This window comes from Plasmodium gonderi (assembly GCF_002157705.1).
Source record: "Plasmodium gonderi DNA, contig: Chr12, whole genome shotgun sequence".
NCBI lineage: Eukaryota > Apicomplexa > Aconoidasida > Haemosporida > Plasmodiidae > Plasmodium > Plasmodium gonderi.
Window position 1 is genome coordinate 1,042,338 of NW_021628937.1, and position 19,628 is coordinate 1,061,965.

Consider the following 19,628-nt stretch of genomic DNA (forward strand, 5'->3'; position numbering starts at 1 on the left):
AAAGGAAAAAGAAAAAAGGAGATAGGTTCCTAAAACCAGAATTTTTTAATCTCTGATTATTTAATACGAGGTGATAACACATTGCTATCAAGCCGTGTTACAAAATAAAAAAAATATATTGGTTAATAATTTTACTAGTTTTGAGAGTTAAAACAAATCATATTTCGTATTAAAAGGAGAAGAAAACGAATTTAAAAAAAAAAAAAAAGTCCAAATAATGCATATATGCAGACATTACGTGAACACTTTATTTCCATGTTGTAAAAATGTGCACAATATAGGGATAGTTGTTATACAACTGTGTGTGTGTGTGTGTGTGTGTGTGTGTGTGCGTGTATGTTTATATGTATGTGTGTATGTGTATGTATGCGTTTGTGTAGGCATGTATGTATATAACTACAAATGAGCCTAATGTAACGGTATTATTTTGCAGAGGGGGGAAAAAATTTAGTATACCAGAAGAAAATTATTTTTTCACAAATATACCCTTATAACATTTCATAATTTTCTTCCCTTTCAAATGCATTCAAGTGGTATATATATTCTTTATTTTCTTCCAAATTTATGCATATCTCTGAAGTTGTTCCTTTCAGTTCGATTATGTCCTGCAGGACAAAAAAAAAAAAAAAAAAAAAAAAAAAATATTAGGATTAGAATTAGGAATGGGAATAATAGTGTGATAGGAATGGTAAAAAAATAAAATAATTGGAAAAAGGCTTTTTTTTTTTTTAACACTCTAGCAGTGTGTATATATCTGAAACATAAATTCAATAATTTTATATCCTTCTATGAATTCTTTCGCATGTGGTGTGATATATATGAGTTACTAAACGCGTAGATATATATATGTAAACTGCCACACATGCTGAATTAATGCTGTCAAGATTATGCAGCTTCACACCTGTTCGTTTTTTTCAACAGTATTCCTTAAAGAGCTTGTAAATTCGTTATCTGAGTGAAGAAACTTCTGAAGGTTTTTCTTTTCTTGTACAAGGTTTTTTATATTTTTATTAATTTTTTGAAGCTGACTGTCTATGTTGAAAGAGTTAAAGAAATCCAAGATTTCCATCAATTTAAATTTATTAAATTCATATTTATTTGAAAAAAAAACAGAATTATTTTTTAGCATAAAAAGTTTATCTAGTATATCTAGTCTGAATAATAATCTTTGAATAATGCGCTGAGCTTTTGTTTTTATTTCTAAAAAATTATTTTTTATAATATATAAAATGAATAAAAGATTTTCATTATTCTTTTTAATAAGTAACTTTCTTTTTTTCAGAATTTTTATATTTTTCTCCTGATCACTTAAGGCCATTTTTACTTTCTCTAAATTGTATATAGGTACAATACAAAAATTATTTTTATCTGGGTTTTTTTCTATTGCTTTGGCATATTTACTTAATATTTCTTTCGAAATTAAATATTCATGTTTGTATATATTATTATTCCATATTAAATTACAGAACGAGCTTAAAAGCAAAGAATTTAAAACTCGGTTTTTCGATTCACTCATGTCATCTTTCAAGTAAATGAAGTTCATCATATATGGATTCCTTTCAAAAACGTACGTTTCTAGGTACGATTTGCACAAAAATATTTTCCCAAGCTTCATAGATATTTCCTCTGAGTGGGTTGAAATTGGGTGAGGGCAAAAAAATGGTGCACACACAGATGTGATGTTACATATGGTTGGGAATTATATATATGTGGGGAGTGCTTGCCCATGTATATATACACATACGTATGCATATATACATACATATACACATACATATACACATACATATACACATACATATACACATACATATACACATACATATACACATACATATACACATACATATACATATATGTGTGTGTTTTCACGCTGACACATATGGTTTCCTACGCAGAAGCAGGAAGAAATTCCTTCCTTTTAAAAGATTATATCGTAGGAATGCACGAGACTTGGTAGACAAACGAGGCAACTCAAGATAACGCATAGGGTAAATAAAAACAAAAAATATAAAAAAAAATACACTTAAAATATGGAATAAAAAACAGTTAAAATATGGAATTAAATATACTTAAAATATGTAATAAAAAACATTCAAAATATGTAAAAAAAAAATATTCAAAATATGTAATAAAAAACATTCAAAATAAGGAATTAAATATACTTAAAATATGGAATAAACAAAATTTTACGAGCTCTCGTTTTTTTATGCATTACCACAAAGTTGCTCCGTCAAGGATTTCCTAATTTTTAGGGAACTGTTAAAATTGAATTTATTTTCAAAACTAATATTTCCGTTGTGCCTATCAATTTGCAAATCATTTTTTTCTGCATTTTTCCTCAAGTCTTCGTTGTCTCTACTTCCATCGTTATTGATGATATTATTGCTAGCACTGTTGTTGTTACAGTTGCCATTTCCATTATTCGTGTTGTTCACATTTGTCAAATTTTCTGCTTTGTTCGCCACTGGTGGCATGTTATTATTTAATACATTTGTAAACCCGCTTTGGATTGATTTATCTTCACTTATTAAAATGTTTGTTTTGTTACTAAAAGAGTTGACTATATTGGATGGGGTATTAAAGGTAGTGTTATTAACATTAAGAGTTTTTTCATTTTCTATTTTATTTGAACTAATGGGTGATTGTTGTGCTCCCAAAAAATTATTTAGTGTGTTACTTTCATTGGTTTTACTTATGTCGTTAGGTGAAAAACCGCTAAAGGTATTCATCTTTTTTTTTTTTTTACATAACTATATATATGTTGTGTGGAGACGTCATTCAATTTCTTCCTCTACCCACAAACACATATAATACACATATGTGTAGATTTGCCGGATTCATGTGTCTACATGTCCGTACGTATTTGTTTGTGTATATATTTCTCTTCCTTCTTAATTTTTGTAGAACATACAAAGTTACTAAAATTCGGAAAAGTTATATTTTATTTTTTTCTCAAAAACGACTTGTTATGTTTTGCATAAATTCTCTTTATCCACGTGAAACGAATGGTTCAAATGGGAGGATTTTATCATGTCCTTGTGTTTTCACGTATGTATATATATATGTATACATACACATATTCTTACGTATTAACGCTAACTCTTGATCAAGAGGTGAATGCATGTCCCTGTTCTTTAAACAATTCTCTTTTCCAAAAATAACATGATAATTTGGCGAATATGCACAAATGGAAACATCACTTCGGATGATAACACACGTGACGGACAGCATAAATAAGTATTTAAAAATAAAAAAATTAAAAAAAAAAAAAGGTGAAAAGAGATGGAGAGATGAAGAGATGAAGAGATGAAGAGATGAAGAGATGAAGAGATGAAGAGATGAAGAGATAAAGAGATGAAGAGATAAAGAGATGAAGAGATAAAGAGATGAAGAGGTAAAGAGAATATTATGAAATCGATAACATCTCTATAAAACAAGTTATATATACTTGTATGCATACGTACAAATATTTTTTATATCTACATTTGTTTTATGTATACTCTTTTTTACTTAACCATAAAAATCTCTTCCTTTTTTTTTTTTTTTTAAAAAGAAGTGTTTCCACTTCACTTTTCACCAAAAAAAAAAAAAAAAAAAAAAAAAATAAAAAAATTAAAAATATCTTAATAAAATTATTAAAAAAAAAAAAAAAAAAAAAAAAAAAAAAAAAAAAAAAAAATATTAAAAAAATTATTCAAAACAAAAAAAAAAAAAAAAAAAAAAAAAAGAAAAAGAAATCTGAAGGTTAGTAAAAAAAAAAAAAAATAAAATAAATAAATAAATGAATAATTATGATAAATAAATAGGAAAAGAAAACGGGGTACATGAGATTAATCTTATTAATTTCAGATTTATTTAATTCAGTACGAATAATTGTGCTGGAATATATATACATGTATATATGTATACTTGTATACGTACTTTTTTATTCCTACTTCTGTTCTTTTTTTTCTGTTCGCCTTGTGGGAAACTATCCACATATAAAAACAAACCGGAGTTTTTTCCCCCCAAGTTTTAACTTGTGCACACAATGTAAGACTTAGGGAATGTTAAGAGGGGCAAATACGTTAAGATACCTTAATATATGTATTATAGCTGTTGGTCATGTAGGGAGATATAAACAATGATGAAAAAAAAAAAAAAAAAAAAAAAAAATATATATAGTTGTGTATAAATATACACACTTATGCTATTGCAATATACACTTGGACATTTTCTTTTTGGCATTATTTGGAAAAAGGGAATGAATGAAATATACATAATACAGAAAAAAACTATTATCTATTACTGAACAGATAATTAAGTGAAACAAATACAAGAAAAGTTGCTTAAAGAATTTTTTTCATAAGATTTATAATTAAAAAAAATACTGGCAATGTAGAAAAAAAAAAAAAGAAATTCCTTTAACATAGTTTAATAATTAATTTTATCTACTTAATTTTCATAGAGCCTTTTTATTTAACAATGTTTATAATAAGTACTACTAAGAAACATACTAATGGGCTTTGTAACATTATTCCCTTGTTGGACATCAAATCGGGTTGTACATGAAAAAAGTAGAAATTAATTAGTTTCACTAAAGAGGAGGAATTTCAAGACCGTTTCTGAATTTTTACACAAAGAAAAATATAATACAATTTTTTTTTTTTTTTTTTTTTTTTTTTTTTTTTTTTGTGTAATCTTTTCTACCGAATGATGAAAAGAATACTCCTTTTCACCTACTGTTGTTTAAACATGTAACAAATTTTTTTCGAGACTCTCACTGCATTTCACACTTGACATTTCAATTTTCTGAAAAGTTTACTGTCCATTCCTATTCATGTGTTCACGCACAACTCAAAAAGGCATATCATTATGAATATAAGGAAGATAATTGTGCGCACTTTGCAAAAAGTTGTCATACGACAGTATAGACGAATGGTTTAGAATGAGAAAGTGCTTATGTCAATGTGTGACAAATGGGGAAAATAGTGTTGTGCATATTTTAATGTCTTTTTTTTTTTTTTTTTGTTTTTTAAAAAGTCCGTCTTGTCCACTTTTTGCAAAAACGAAAAAACAAAGCACAAAATACACCTTGTATAGGATAGGAGAACAAAATGAAAAAAAAAAAAAAAAAAAAATGTTTCATAAAAGAGAGTCTTAAAAATATATGTTTATTCTTTTTTTATTTCATTTGTTCAATGTTGCTTTGAAGTGAACTAGCTAAACCTAAGCCAATTAAAATTTTTTTTGTTTTTTCTTTTTTCAATATATTACAAAAAAAAAAAAAAAAAAAAAAACTGCATGCAAAAAAGAAAAAAAAAGTTCATTTAAAATGACATAACTGATTTTAAAAAAGGTATCTAACAATTAAGGCATAAAGGTTGTAGAGACATTTCTCGTTCCCTTCTTTAGCCTTTTTTTTTTTTTTTTTCTAATCTACGGTTGATTTGTGTGTAAACATAAATATATACAAACGAATATACACATATATATAGATCCTTTCTTTTTTTTTTTTTTTTTCCTACAAAGGTTCCACATTTATGTAAGTATGATCAGATATATCTTCCACTCGGCTGTTTTAATCCTTTATATTTCATGATATAATTTTTCTTTTCACAAGCATGCTCAGGATGAGTATCTATGGTTACTCTTTAATTAAGCATGCATGTTATTTTATATGTTTCACTTCTATATGAACACATTTCATAACTTGAAAAAGTTATGTGTGTGGTGTTAATACACATATTTATAAACATATATACTCATTCGCATACATGATTATAGATATACATACATATTTTCATACACACCATGCATTTTTTGATCACAAGTCAACTTAACATGCAATTTTAACTTAACATTTTACAACTGTCTGATTTTTTTTTTTTTTTTTTTTTTTTTTGTCTTTTTGCTTTTTTCCCTGTTACATCTTACTTTTCATCTTCATTATTTGAACCTTTTTTTTTATTTTTTATTACATCTTTATATAAGCAAAAAAAAAAAAAAAAATTATAAGCTCAATTAAAATAGGGCTTTTTTTTTCTTCTTTCTTTTTTTTTTTTTTTTTTATTTGAACGTAATTTTTGTGTGTTTAAAAATTTTTTCCCTTCTGTTTATAACCATTTTTACCAGCTATTTTTGGTTTATATATTTTTTAAAAAGAACCATATATTTACACCTTCGTTTGTCTTTATTTATTTTATTTTTACTTGTTCTGAAAATATAAGCATTAAAATGCTAAAAGCGTTAATAAAACTGAATATATAATTTAAATTATATTGATTCGTAAATGTAAAATATACAATAACAACAATACAAAAAACAAGAACAAACAAGAACAAGAACCAAAATAGAAGCAAAAGTAAAAGCAAAAAAAAAAAAAAAAAAAAAAAAAAAAAAAAAAAAAAAAAAAAAAAAAAAAAAAAAAAAAAAAAAAAAAAACAACAACAAAAAAGTTTCAAATATAAAATAATAAATCTTTCTACACCCCTCCGAATTCTTTAAGATCTTGGACTTTATAGCAAATAATTTTGTTTTCCCTTTTTTCTTGAATTGAACCTGTACAAACAAACGCTCATGAAATATATACACATACTTATATGTGTATATGTATAAGCTTCATTTCAAGTTGTCTTACCCCCCCCAACCCCCCATAATACAAGTAAGTTTTTTTTTCTTTTTTGCCTTTGCAGCTTTGTTTCAGGACGATAATATTGTGTCTGTCCCTGTGTTTGCCCATTTACATGTGAATACATTTAAATAAAAAAATTGAGCGTGGTGTGATTTGTTTATGCAAGTTTGGATGTAAACCTGTTTTCACATCAAGTGTATATATATATATATATATATATATACATACACTGATATATAAATACATCCGTGCAAGAATGTTCATTATATAAACTGTGTGATAATATAAACACAGAGAGGGGAGCCGTTAATCACCTTTTGACCGATTTTTTTTTTTTTTTTTTTTTTTTTTTTTTGAATAAAAGCCCAAACGATGAAGATCTTCCAGGACAAGAGTTACCTACTGGTTGTGCTTTTTTTGTATATTAGCCTTTTTGGCAGAATTGAGAATAGGATAGTAGACGAAGTGAAGTATAATGAAGAAGTATGTAATGAGAGTGTCGATTTATATGTACTAGTAGATGGATCGGGAAGTATAGGATATGCCAACTGGATTATCGGTGTCACACCAATGTTAGATGGGCTGATTAAAAATTTAAACATTTCAAGAGATTCAATTAACTTATATATGAACTTATTTGCAAACAGATCAAGAGAACTTATTAGATTGGGAAGTGGTGCATCTATTGATAAAACTGAAGCATTAAAAGTAGTACATAATTTAAGGAAAACATATGTTCCATATGGTACAACAAATTTGTCTTCTGCGTTATATGAAGTTCTAATGCATTTGAAAGATAAAGTCAACAGAGAAAACGCAATTCAGTTAGTTATAATTCTAACAGATGGTGTACCAAATAATAGGGTTAATGCTTTAGAATTATCAAAAGAATTAAAATCAAAAAATGTAAAATTGGCAATTATTGGAATTGGACAAAAGATCAATCATAGTTATAATAAAATATTAGCTGGATGTGATATCCGTGAACCAAATTGTAAATTCTATTCACATGCTAATTGGAACGAAGCAGTATCAATTATAAATCCATTTATAAATAAAGTATGTACTGAAGTAGAAAGGGTTGCTAATTGTGGTTCATGGGGAGAATGGTCCCCTTGTACTGTTACTTGTGGAAAGGGAACAAAAAGTAGATCAAGACCATCAATGCATGAAAAATGCACAACTCACATGATTTCTGAATGTGAAGAAGAAGCATGCCCAGTTGAACCTCTACCAGTACCTGTTCCAGCACCTATCCCATCCAACCCTGAGGACACTACTCCCCGTAATAATGATGATGATGATGATCACCCTAATTTTAGGAAAGGTCTAGATGTTCCAGATGATGTAGAAAATGATACTCCACCTGTAGAGGATAATAACAATGAAGAAAATCCAAAAGAGTCAAATGATTTCCCACCAGCTGACGATTCTGTACCTGATGAAGAAAACGTTATACCATTAGTACCAGCTGTTCCAAGTGACACAAATGATGATTTGGTTTCAGAAGCTGAAAAAAATATATCAGAGAATCCAGAAGAACCACAGGTAGAAGAAGTAGAACAAGTAGAACAACCATCTTCTGATGAAACAACTAATGAAAAAACAGCAAATCCTTCTAACCATGATAAAAAACGTGAACAAAATATTCCAAAAACATTAGACAACGAAAAAGATATAAATAACAATAACAAAGGTGTGCATCCTAATAAAAATGATCATTCTCATGACAGATACCCAAAACCACACACATCATCAAACGCAGGAGGATATAATAATAGACCAAGTGTAAATTCAGATATCCCCAATACACCTGTACAATCTGAGTATGAATCTCAAGATAATGGAAAAAAGTCAACAAATAATGGATACAAAATTGCAGGTGGTGTTATTGCCGGATTGGCTTTAGTTGGATGTGTTGGATTTGCTTATAACTTTATAGCACATGGTAGCGCTGCAGCAATGGGAGGTGAACCTGCTCCTTTCGATGAGGCAATGGCAGAAGATGATAAAGAAACAGGAGAAGGAGATCAATTCAAGTTACCAGAGGATAATGATTGGAACTGATTGCATTAGGTAAAAAAAGGGGAAAAAAAAAAAAAAAATAATAATAAAATAAAATAATGTGCAAATTGATCCATCACCTATATATGCATATATGTGAACATATATTTGTGTATCCGTGCTATTAGTACGTGAACTAAAAACATCTATTATTTCGCATCCTATATATATTTGCACCCGCAATAAATCCAATTTGAAAATATGTATAACGTATATAAAATTGAAAAATAATGCTCTTCGTAAATTAATTTCTTTTCTTTTTTTAATTTGCTCTATTAACGTTTATGCTGTCTTTTTTTTTTTTTTTTTTTTTTTTTTTTTTTTTTTTTTTGGTTTTTTTTTTTTTTTTTTTTTTTTTTTTTTTTTTTTTTTTTTTTTTTTTTTATTTTTTTTTTTTTTTTTTTATTTTTTTTTTTTTTTTTTTTTTTTTTTTTTTTTTTTTTTTTTTTTTTTTTTTTTTTTTTTTTTTTTTTTTTTTTTTCTGTATGGCTTTTCATTTTGTTATATTTTGCTTTATATATTGCTCTATATATTGCTCTATATACTGCTCTATATATTGCTCTATATATTGCTCTATATATTGCTCTATATTTTTGTTTTTTTTTGCTATTTTTTTTTGTTGCTTGTTTTATTTTTTGTCTATTCTTTTTTTCTTATTTTTCTACGCTTTTATCCTTTTTCTATTTTATTATTTTCCTTTGTCAATATAATTTTTAATTGAAATTTACCCAAGTTTGTGTTTATATAATAACGTTATCAGATGAGGTATTTTTTAAAGTGTTATTTTTTTGTTTGAGAAAAAAAAAATAAAATAAAAAAAATAAAGGAAACAAGTTCATAAATCGCTTAAAATAAATGTAATTTTTAAATCCACTCCGTAGGTTTTAAAAAATGAGGTAAAAAAAAAAAAAAAAAAAAAAAAAAAATCAAAAAAATTTTGACTAAACATGACGGATAAGACTTAGGGAATGATGGACGGACAGTTTTCTATTCTTGCGTTTGTGTCAAATTATAAATTTGTGAGTTCCTATAGAAAATTCTACATGATTGGTTGCCCTTTCTCAGGGGAAAGTGGTTATGTGATGTAAAAGTGTTGTAAGAACATGTAGGTATCCTCTACATGTATGTATTTTTTTGTTTTATCATAACATTTGTGTTTTGATGTGATAGTGCCACAATTTATTTTTTTTTAAATAATGTTTCTACTTTTTTTTCTTTAATAAGAGTGCTTTTATTATTATTATTTTTTTTTTTTTTCCCCTATGCCGAGCAGCTGATGGGTGTTACCTTTGACCATCCTACGGCCTTCTCAGCAGCGTTGCAAATTGGTAAAAAAAATAATAAATCCCTAACCCAAAAACTGTAAAACGCTGCTAAACAAAATCTATAACAGAAATTAAAAATAAAATGGGGCACAAAATTGGGCACAAATGGGACACAAAATGGGGCACAAAATTGGGCACAAATGGGACAAAAAATTGGGCACACAATGAGGCACAACATGTGTGGGTCTGAGGAACAAAAACGAGAATTCCTCCCTTCTACGTGAACAGGAAAAAATGAACATTGAGAATTTTTTATTCATTTGGAATTACACCAATCCTGTTTCGAAGGAACCATGCCTACTTGTAGACTATCCGCATGATTTTTTGCAACATCAAAAAAAAAAAAGGTTTTTTTTTCCAAACGGGAACGCGTCTCTTATACTAAGTGCACAAGCAATTTTCACACATATTTCCATTTATGCACAAAAAATAGCTTCAAAAACGAACTTTGGAATCTTCAAAAAATCTTCAACAATTGTTGGTTTAGTCCCTTTCCCATTTTTGTCATCTTGGCCTACGTCCGAAATGCCTAATTTAGAGCACACACATGTGTCAAATTCGTATTCTTGCATTTGAAAGTTGGTACTCAGATCCTCATTGATAATTTCTTTTGTGTAAAAATCGAGGTAATATACTTTCAATTTTCTCCTTAATTCACTAAATTCTTCACACTCTGCTGGGCCCAAGATGTGTCTCATGCTTGTGTCAATGCTCATGCCTATGCCCATACTTGTGTCCTTTTCCTTCATTTTGCAGTAAAAATAAAATCTATGTTTTTTTTTTAAATCGTTATTAAAATTTATTTTATTTTTCAATGCATAGATCTCGTTTTGCACATTTTTGTCATCTTCTATTCTACTGTTCGCGTGTACCCACATTTTCTTTGGAACATATAAGTTCATTAATTCTCTTTTGCTTAATTTTGCTTCCCCACTAGGATTAATTAATTTTGAGTATTGTGTTTTTAAATCTTCTAACTCTTCTGACGGGGTATAATTCAGATATTCATTTATATTTCTATTTTGAAAAAGGGTACGATAAAATTTGGAATAAAGTACCATTGCATCCTTGTGTTCTATCTCAGTGTTACATAAAACGAATGGAATTTCACTTCTACTGCTATCATTGTATGGGATTCCACTTCTACTGCTATCATTGTATGGGATTCCACTTCTACTGCTATCATTGTATGGGATTGCACTTCTGCTACTATCATTGTATGGGATTGCACTTCTGCTACTATCATTGTATGGGATTGCACTTCTGCTATTATTATTGGCACTTTGTTTTTTTTCCCTTTCCTGTATCATAGAGTAATCCTCAAGTGCTTTTTTTCGTGAAGAACTTATGTAAAAGTCTTCTAAGGAACTATCTGAGTAATCTTCGTACTCTATTATTCCAAATTTTTGTTTTTTTCTTCCTGTTATTTTTTCATCAATCTGTTCCATATACTCTTTTCTACCTCCATTGTATGAATCCATTTCATGTGTCGAAAAAAAAAAATCCTTTCGCAAAGAATTCAATTCACGCTTCTTTATTTGATCAATACTATTTGGGTTCTTTTCATAAAAGGCACCTTCAAAATTATTTTTCGGCTTATATGATTCTTTAATTAACTTTTCAAATTGTTTCTCTTCTTTCATTTTCATTGAAATGACACGATCTCTAAGAGACAAAATCTTTATATATTCATTTTCATGACGCTCAAAGGAGTTCGTTTCTTTTCCTATTTGATGTCTTATTTCTTCAAATATGTCTGGAAGTTTTGGTCCTATTTGATTGCATGTTGTGAGATAATTATTTTCAAATAAAACATCCTTTTCACTTTCATCCCTCTTCTTCTGTTCAATTGATTTCTTTTTTAATTTGTCTTTCCCCTTTTCGTTGTCTGCTTTGGATTCGTTTGTATATTTTTTTTCAGCATGTGTCCCCAAATTATCATCATCATTGGGAGGCAAGGACTTAGGTGATGGAGAAGTTTCTTTTCTATTACTTGGAAATATAACATGATTATGTGGATTACTCTCATTTGTGTTATCAGATTGGCTATAATTTTTTTGTAGAAATTTGTTTTTCCTTTTAATATCGACTCCGATGGGAATACCATCAATATAATTATTATTCCTTAACAGTGCGTAGGATACACTTTCATTAAAAAGACTAAAAGTAATATCATCTGGGTAATAAATTTTATCATCAAACTGGGCACTAGTGACTATGTCTTGATATATACTATCTTCTTCATCAATATAATCGTAGATATTTTTTTTTTTAATATCTACTTTAGTTTTGTAAATACTTGATATGTAATTGCACGGCTTAAATTCTTCATCTCTCTGTTCTTTCTCCTTCCGTTTTTTTCTCCATTCTTTTTTTTCCTTTTTCTTTTTTTCTTCTGCTAGTACCTTTTTGTAGTATACATAAAAATCATACTCGTCACCATGATACTTTCTCTTTTCCCTAAATTCTTTCCTGATTTCATCCACATCATGATTAGTTAATTTAGTGCCCAAAAAAAAATCGGACATATTTATCTCCTCTTTTTGGCTTATTCATTGAGGTGTAAGCAGTGGAGGTGGTTCATATGAAATACTACTTTTTCAGTTAACAATTCGATAATTTTCCTAGACTAGAAATTTTCTACCTCTGGATGAATAATTTTAAGGACGGAGTGGAAAACTGTGCATGTGATTAAAAAAAAAAAAAAAAAAAAAAAGCCATACCACTAGTGAAATTTTATTTTTAAAAAAAGCCATACCACTAGTGAAATTTTATTTTTAAAAAAAGCCAACTTTATTTTTATGCCATCAGATGAGAAAATCTCTTTTTTTTTTTTTTTTTTAAAGTGAGAAAAGTGGAAAAAGAGGAAAAGGAGGAAATGGTTCATATTTGTTTTGTGCCAATAAGGTACCTACTAATATTAAAAATTAGTCATTTTACTTTATTATTCAAATTGGGAACATTTTCACTGCTATGCGTATATTTCCCCGCTGCTTCGAAAATCCTTTTACTCTGTTTCTGTACCAATTTATTTTTTAATAATTTATTTTTACCAAGTGCATGTGAAAATTTGTTTCAAGCTTTCATGCCATGTTAATTTTGCATAAAAGGGTTGCCGAATAATTGAGGTCTCATTTTCATTTTTTATTTCTGCCCTGTTTCTACTTCCATTCCCAGTTTTCATTTTTTTTTTTTTTTTTTTTTTTTTGGTGTTTTCTACATAAATCTAAGCTACATGCCTCATTTGCATTTATGAAGATCATGAACAATTTGTGCATTTGAAGGCAAAGGAGAAATTTCACGAAATTGAAAAGAAGGAAAAAAAAAAAAAAAAAAAAAAAAGAAAGATATTGGCGTTGTAAAACCATCCTGTATGGCTACTTAAAAATTTATGGAAAAATTATGTACATTTTCTTTGAAATACATATATTTATGTACATACAACACATTTAGGATATCACTATAATTTGGCATCCAAAGGATATAATAATGTGTAGAGAAAATTATACATGGGGGGAGTATATATATGACTGTGATTTTTTAAAGGTGTAACAATTTGAATGAAATATTAAAATGGAAGAAGAGGGATCATGTATCAAAGATAAATTATATTTCAAATTGTATGAATATATAAACAAATTAGATAAATATTCATTTGATGATATTAACCTTGAGGAGGAAGCAAAAAAACATATTTTATACATTAGTAAAAGAAAAAAGAAGAAGAAGAAGAAAAAAAAAAAAAACTGTGAATGTAATGAACACAAGTTGGAAGTGAATGAAGAAACCAGGGAAATGAACAATGGATTACATATTAAGAGAAGAGCAAAATATAACGAAAGTAAAAAACAAGATCGAAACGATACGAGTGATGGAAATGATATAATTGGGAATATAAACGTCAACCCGAGAAGAAAAAATTACTCATTTGATGGAAAAGGAAGAGTAACAGGTTCTGATTTGGAAAATGTTGAGGATAAGTATGCACATTATGATGATACTCACCGTAGTTGCAGTGACTGTTCTGATCGAAGTTGTAGCGATTGCTTTGATCGAAGTTGTAGCGATTGCTTTGATCGAAGTTGGAGTTATTGCTTTGATCTGAGTTGCAGTGGAAGTGATTCGGACGAACCCGAATCTGCATGCTCATCTGTGGGAGAACATAAAGATGAAGGACAGATCGTTCTTCCTCTCAATGAGAATCTACTCTTCTCAAGAAAAACAGAACGAAGGAAGTATTCCCATGGATGCAATTTTCAGCCGATTGCAGAGAACAACAACCATAGAAGTAGTGAAAATAATGGGGAACTATTTTTGCACAATCATGAAAATGCAAAATCTGAAGAGAAGACACAAAGAAGAAGAAGAAGAAGAAGAAGAAGCAAAAAAAATAACGACATTTTAAACGAAATTGATAACTATTACCTAATTTTTAAATTGAATAGAAAAATGGAAGAGTATAAGAGTATAAACGAAATTGAAATTATAAAGAATGAGAGAAGTTGTAATTTATTAGAAAATTTTCAAAAAATTGATAACATTATAAATTATTACAATAAAATTAAGGATGAATTACACAACTTGGAAAAAAATAAAGAATTTATTTATGAAAATTTTTATTCCATTTTTCTAAATTATTATTCTAGATATCAAGAAGTAAAATTAATCAAAAGGAACAAAAAAAAAATCGAACGCCATTTGAAATATTACATGAACGTACAACATTTTGAAAGCTTACTTAGTAATATGGAGAGAAATGAATATGCCTATTTTATCGATATGTACAATAACTCTTTACAAAAATGTGTAGGATATCAGAACGGGGAAGAATTGGCTGATGATCGATGCAATTTGGGGGCTAGCAAAAATGGGAATGAGAACCAGAATGAGAGTGAGAATCAAAATGAGAGTGAGAATCAGAATGAGAGTGAGAACGAGAGTGATACTGATGAAGAAACTGATATTGGGGAAGAAGAGGAAGATGATGATGATGTCTCTGTAGACAGTTCGATTGGTGATGATGATGTCTATATGGACAATTCGATTGGTGATGATGATGTCTATATGGACAGTTCGATTGGTGATGATGATTTCTATATGGATAATTCGATTGATGAGGAGAATAATAATGATGATATAAACAACTGGATTGGAGAAGGTGCAAAAGTAAATTGGACTGGAGATGTTACAGAAAATTGGGTCTCTTCATATGAAACAGGTGATGCAGACACAAAAAGATGTAACAAATTGGAAGATGAAGAGAAACATGAAAGTACCAACCCTTCCATTGAAGGAGGAAGAACTGAAGAAAAGTTGATTGGGAAACTTAGGGGAGAGGAGGAAGAGACTAGTCCAATTAGGGAACAGAACGAAAAAGATGGTTGTCAAAAAGATTCAATTAATAAGGACAAGGATGCAAATCTTGAACAGAAAAAAAAAAAAAATATAGGAATAAAACGGTTAAGTAAGTTACTAAGAATCAGGGATAAGTATACCCTACAATTCTTCAAAGAAGAGTTATGTAGAAGTACAGAATTTTTTCCTTACCAAATGGATAATAATAATTTGGAGAAAGAATTATACGATCGATTAGAAGGAAAAAGAAAGGGAAAAAAGAATAAGAAGAAGAAGAAGAAGAAGAAAAAGAAAAAGAAGAACGAAAAGAAAAACGTAGGGAAGGTGGGGATAAGAAATGAATCCCCAAATAAAAAATTAAAATATATGAATGAGAAGAACGAAATTTATCACATGCTTGACTTTTCTGAAAAGGCTATAAAATTCTTTAAAAAAAATGACACATATTACAATGCTAAGGGCAAGTTAAACAAGTATCAGTCTATCATTAAACGAATTTTAAAGTATGTCATAAATTTGTTTAGAGATGTTTTAAATAATGCAGAATTTAATATGACCCCAGGAGGAAGAGATTTTGAAATCGGAATTCCATATGAAATTGAATCTCGTGAAAGAAATGGAAATGGAACATTCGCACATCTACAGTTAAGCCATGGGAAATGGTGGAAAAAGCAAGATCTTATGTGTTACAACTCTTATTATAAGAAAAAAAGTGCAACTGGTTCTTATGATATTAAGGAGCATGAAAATCAAGGAGAAAATGGAAAGAGACTTCTCAGGAAAGAATCTGATCGAGTGATTGGAAACACATCAACCATTAAGAATGAACATCGTGATGGTAAAAGTTGTAGCATTATTGAAGGGGAGACTAAGGGTGGAGGAACAGAAGGTACAAGTAACCAAAACAGAGGAGAATTGGGAAATGAGAACCCAAGTTATAGAAATGATTTGGTAAAAGAGCAGAAGCTTTTGCCTATAAATGATGAAATAGGTGAAATTGGAGAAACTGGCGAAATTGGGGAAATGGGGGAAATTAGGGAAATTGGTAAAACTGGCGAAATTGGCGAAATAGGTGAAACCGGCGAAATTGGCGAAATGGGCAAAACGAACGGAATGTACAACAACCTCAACTTCATATATTTCAGCAAATATATCAACGAATTTGAATATTATAAGAAATACAAAATGAAGTGTAACTGCATGAGAGAAATTATAAAATTTATCTATGAGAAGTCCCTAGTGGACGAGAATAACTTATATTCAGAAGAATATTATAAGCTGGAAAATTTTTACACAAGTACAAGAGTAAAAATATTGAATAATAATATACTGAACAATTTTGAGAAATTTTCAAATAATGATATATGTAAATACATAAAAAATATTTGCCTTTTAGCTATATATATATCAAAATTAGAGGTAGATTTATATGTGCATATATTTGATAATAATCTTTACAATTCTATTAATATAATTCTTAATAGCATTGGAGTTTGTGTGTACGATTGTATAAATGAAAATTTACTACAGCTTAACAACATTCAAATAATAAGAAAAATTATTCAAATTATTTATGTGGATATTATAGAAACTTATAGTGATAGTACGTACACAATAATATGTGATTATTTAAAAAATATATGTAAAATTTTAAAGGAAAAATTGTTAAATGTAATAGAAATGTATATCTCTTATTACACCAAAAACATATCTGCAAATTTACCTTATGTATGTTTTAACCCCTTAAACAAAAAATTTACAAATATGGTGAATAATTTTTTATACGATGAATATTTTATCGCATGTGATGCGAAACGAGGGGAAAAATCCTCAATAAAAAATAAAGAGATTTCAGAAAAGGAGGAGAAAAAGATAGATAAACGAATTCTGAATTTGACCCCCCAAACTGAGATTAAACCGTTCATTGGCAAGAACACACAAAGTGATGAAAAATTTGAACAAATTAGCAGTATTAAAAATAACACATTAAAAAAACTCATTGAAAGGACGAGTGTCAAGGTAGGTGATCATACCAGTGAGAGTATAGACAGTATGGAAAGTCTAGATAATTTGGAAAATCTGGAAAAATTGGAAAGTCTAGATAATTTGGAAAGGCTAAATCATAGGAATAATAATAAGGAGCGTGAATACAATACAAACATACTAAATGATAAGAACGTATACAAACCATTTTCCTTTCACAATTGGGAATTCAACAAGGACACGAAATTTGGATTAACAGGAATAGATATAAATATCATTGGAACCATTTTAATTTTGAAAACAATTAATTTTATAATTGATGAAAATACATTCTTGGATTTATTTAAAGAATGTTTAGAAAATACGTTTAACTCTATATTGTCTATTTACAAAGATCATATGAAAAATCATCCCCAGGATATCTTTAATGGGAGTCTATATTTAATTAAAAATTTAAGTCTTCTGATATATTTATTTCACAAAGTAACTAAAGATCGCGAGTTATTCCATTTTCACCTGCACACATCATTGACCGAAAGCCTTTTATCTGGATCATCTCTACAGGAATGGTTGGAGAAACAACATGTTAATCGAAAGAACAATGACACAAGGAGTGTGGAAAATGAAAATTCTATTTTGTATTTCATCAAAAAAGTTTACAATATATCATCCCACAACGATGTAAAGGAGAGAATATTAACAACCTTCAATGAGGGAATCTACAACTTTATCATAACCACTGTTTCGAGGGGTAAGTTAAAGCGGGAAGAAGTGTTATTTGAGGAGACTCCCCAATTGTTCCCACATGTGTACGTGCATATACATGTGAATGCATATACGTGTGAATGCATATACGTGTGAATGCATATACGTGTGCATGTTTTTGTTTTTCCCATCTTGAGGATCCCCTTTTGATTATCCACACCCAAGCGCTAAGCACTCCAACATGCTTGTGTAGCTAGTTGAACAAAACTGTTATTGAACATATATGCGCCATTCCCATTCCCCCCACTGTGTCCATCCCCATGCAGTTTGCTTCCCCTTGATAAAAATTCTCTCAGTTGAATATAAAGAAAGTTCGATTCAGAAAGAGGAAGAAATAAAAAGACTAATTCACGAAATGATAAATGCAAAAAGGAATAGTGCTGGAAATGCAGTATTCCATAACAAAGAAGTGAGCTTTTCCTTTTTGAGAGATATCAACTTTGAGTTGCTAGAAGAATATGCAGAAAAGATTATATATAACGAAGATTGTAACAATGCACCGAGCTACTGCAACATGGATGATGTAAAAAACAGTCTACAATTTTTTAAACAAAAAATTCATGATATATATCCAAAGATATACTTTTATGCAAAGTTGTTTATTTACTCTAATACGGACAAACCACACGAAAATGATTTTTTCCCATCTCTCTTTTCCTATATTATGGGAGTTTTAAAATACAAAATAATATTCTTGCTTAGGTGAGTGGCTCTTCTCTGGGCACGCAAATGAATGCGCATTGTTCTTTATTCGAATGGAGCAGCGTGCCCTAATTCGTTTGAAAAAATTTGGAGTTTTGAAATATTATTTTGTTGTTTCATTATTTCGTTATTTTGTTGTTTCATTATTTCGTTATTTTGTTGTTTCATTATTTCGTTATTTTGTTGTTTCATTATTTCGTTATTTTGTGATTCTTTTATTTTGCTATATTGTTATTTTATTATTTTTTTTTTTCACCCCCCCCCCTCCCCCCATATAGCGAGGTCTATATCCTACTAAGATACAAATATTCGAGCCAGATTAAAACAATTTTTGAGGAAAATTATTTAAGTGATTTATTTACTTTTTTGAATTCAAATGAAGAGTACACTTGTGTCTTTTTAGACATTCATCAACATTTCGACATGAATGAAAATTATAATTTTTTAGGTGAATAATTTGTTTTTTTAAAAATAAAACATTCCTTCTTTTTGTTATCAAATTAATTATTTTAATAATACAAAAGCAATGACAAAACAACAAAAAAAAAAAAAAAAAAGAGTTCGATAAATGGGGGAAAAAATTATAAACAAACGGTTTTTATCGCAGCATGGTAAAACTTGGATGCATATTTTAATTAAAACAAAAAAAGGGGAAAAACGTATATACACATATATATATATATATATATATATATATATATATTATGAAGGAAAGTATTCATTAGGGGAACCTTTACAATCTCGTTTCTAGGCCTTACCCCCCGGTACGGTCTAGACCATTTCACGGCCACGAAAGACGCCATTACCACAACACTATG

At 28.8% G+C, this 19,628-nt stretch overlaps 4 protein-coding genes across 4 annotated transcripts; 2 read left to right on the forward strand and 2 right to left on the reverse strand.

Annotated features, from left to right (window-relative positions):
- Positions 1-488: 488 nt before the first annotated feature.
- PGO_122040 (hypothetical protein, conserved) lies at positions 489-2,732 on the reverse strand (the record flags this gene model as incomplete). Its single annotated transcript, XM_028688995.1, has 3 exons — positions 489-605; positions 902-1,626; positions 2,219-2,732. 3 exons carry the CDS (start codon positions 2,730-2,732, stop codon positions 489-491), a joined length of 1,356 nt encoding a protein of 451 aa, XP_028544796.1.
- A 4,256-nt stretch (positions 2,733-6,988) lies between these two features.
- Positions 6,989-8,683, forward strand: PGO_122050 (thrombospondin-related anonymous protein; the record flags this gene model as incomplete). Its single annotated transcript, XM_028688996.1, has 1 exon — positions 6,989-8,683. The coding sequence occupies one exon, from the start codon at positions 6,989-6,991 to the stop codon at positions 8,681-8,683; it is 1,695 nt and encodes a 564-aa protein (XP_028544797.1).
- Positions 8,684-10,421: 1,738 nt separating this feature from the next.
- On the reverse strand, positions 10,422-12,533 carry PGO_122060 (hypothetical protein, conserved; the record flags this gene model as incomplete). Its single annotated transcript, XM_028688997.1, has 1 exon — positions 10,422-12,533. The coding sequence occupies one exon, from the start codon at positions 12,531-12,533 to the stop codon at positions 10,422-10,424; it is 2,112 nt and encodes a 703-aa protein (XP_028544798.1).
- A 1,045-nt stretch (positions 12,534-13,578) lies between these two features.
- Positions 13,579-19,266, forward strand: PGO_122070 (hypothetical protein, conserved; the record flags this gene model as incomplete). The annotated part of the gene is made up of 3 exons (XM_028688998.1): positions 13,579-18,094; positions 18,375-18,810; positions 19,089-19,266. 3 exons carry the CDS (start codon positions 13,579-13,581, stop codon positions 19,264-19,266), a joined length of 5,130 nt encoding a protein of 1,709 aa, XP_028544799.1.
- Between the last annotated feature and the right edge of the window lie 362 nt (positions 19,267-19,628).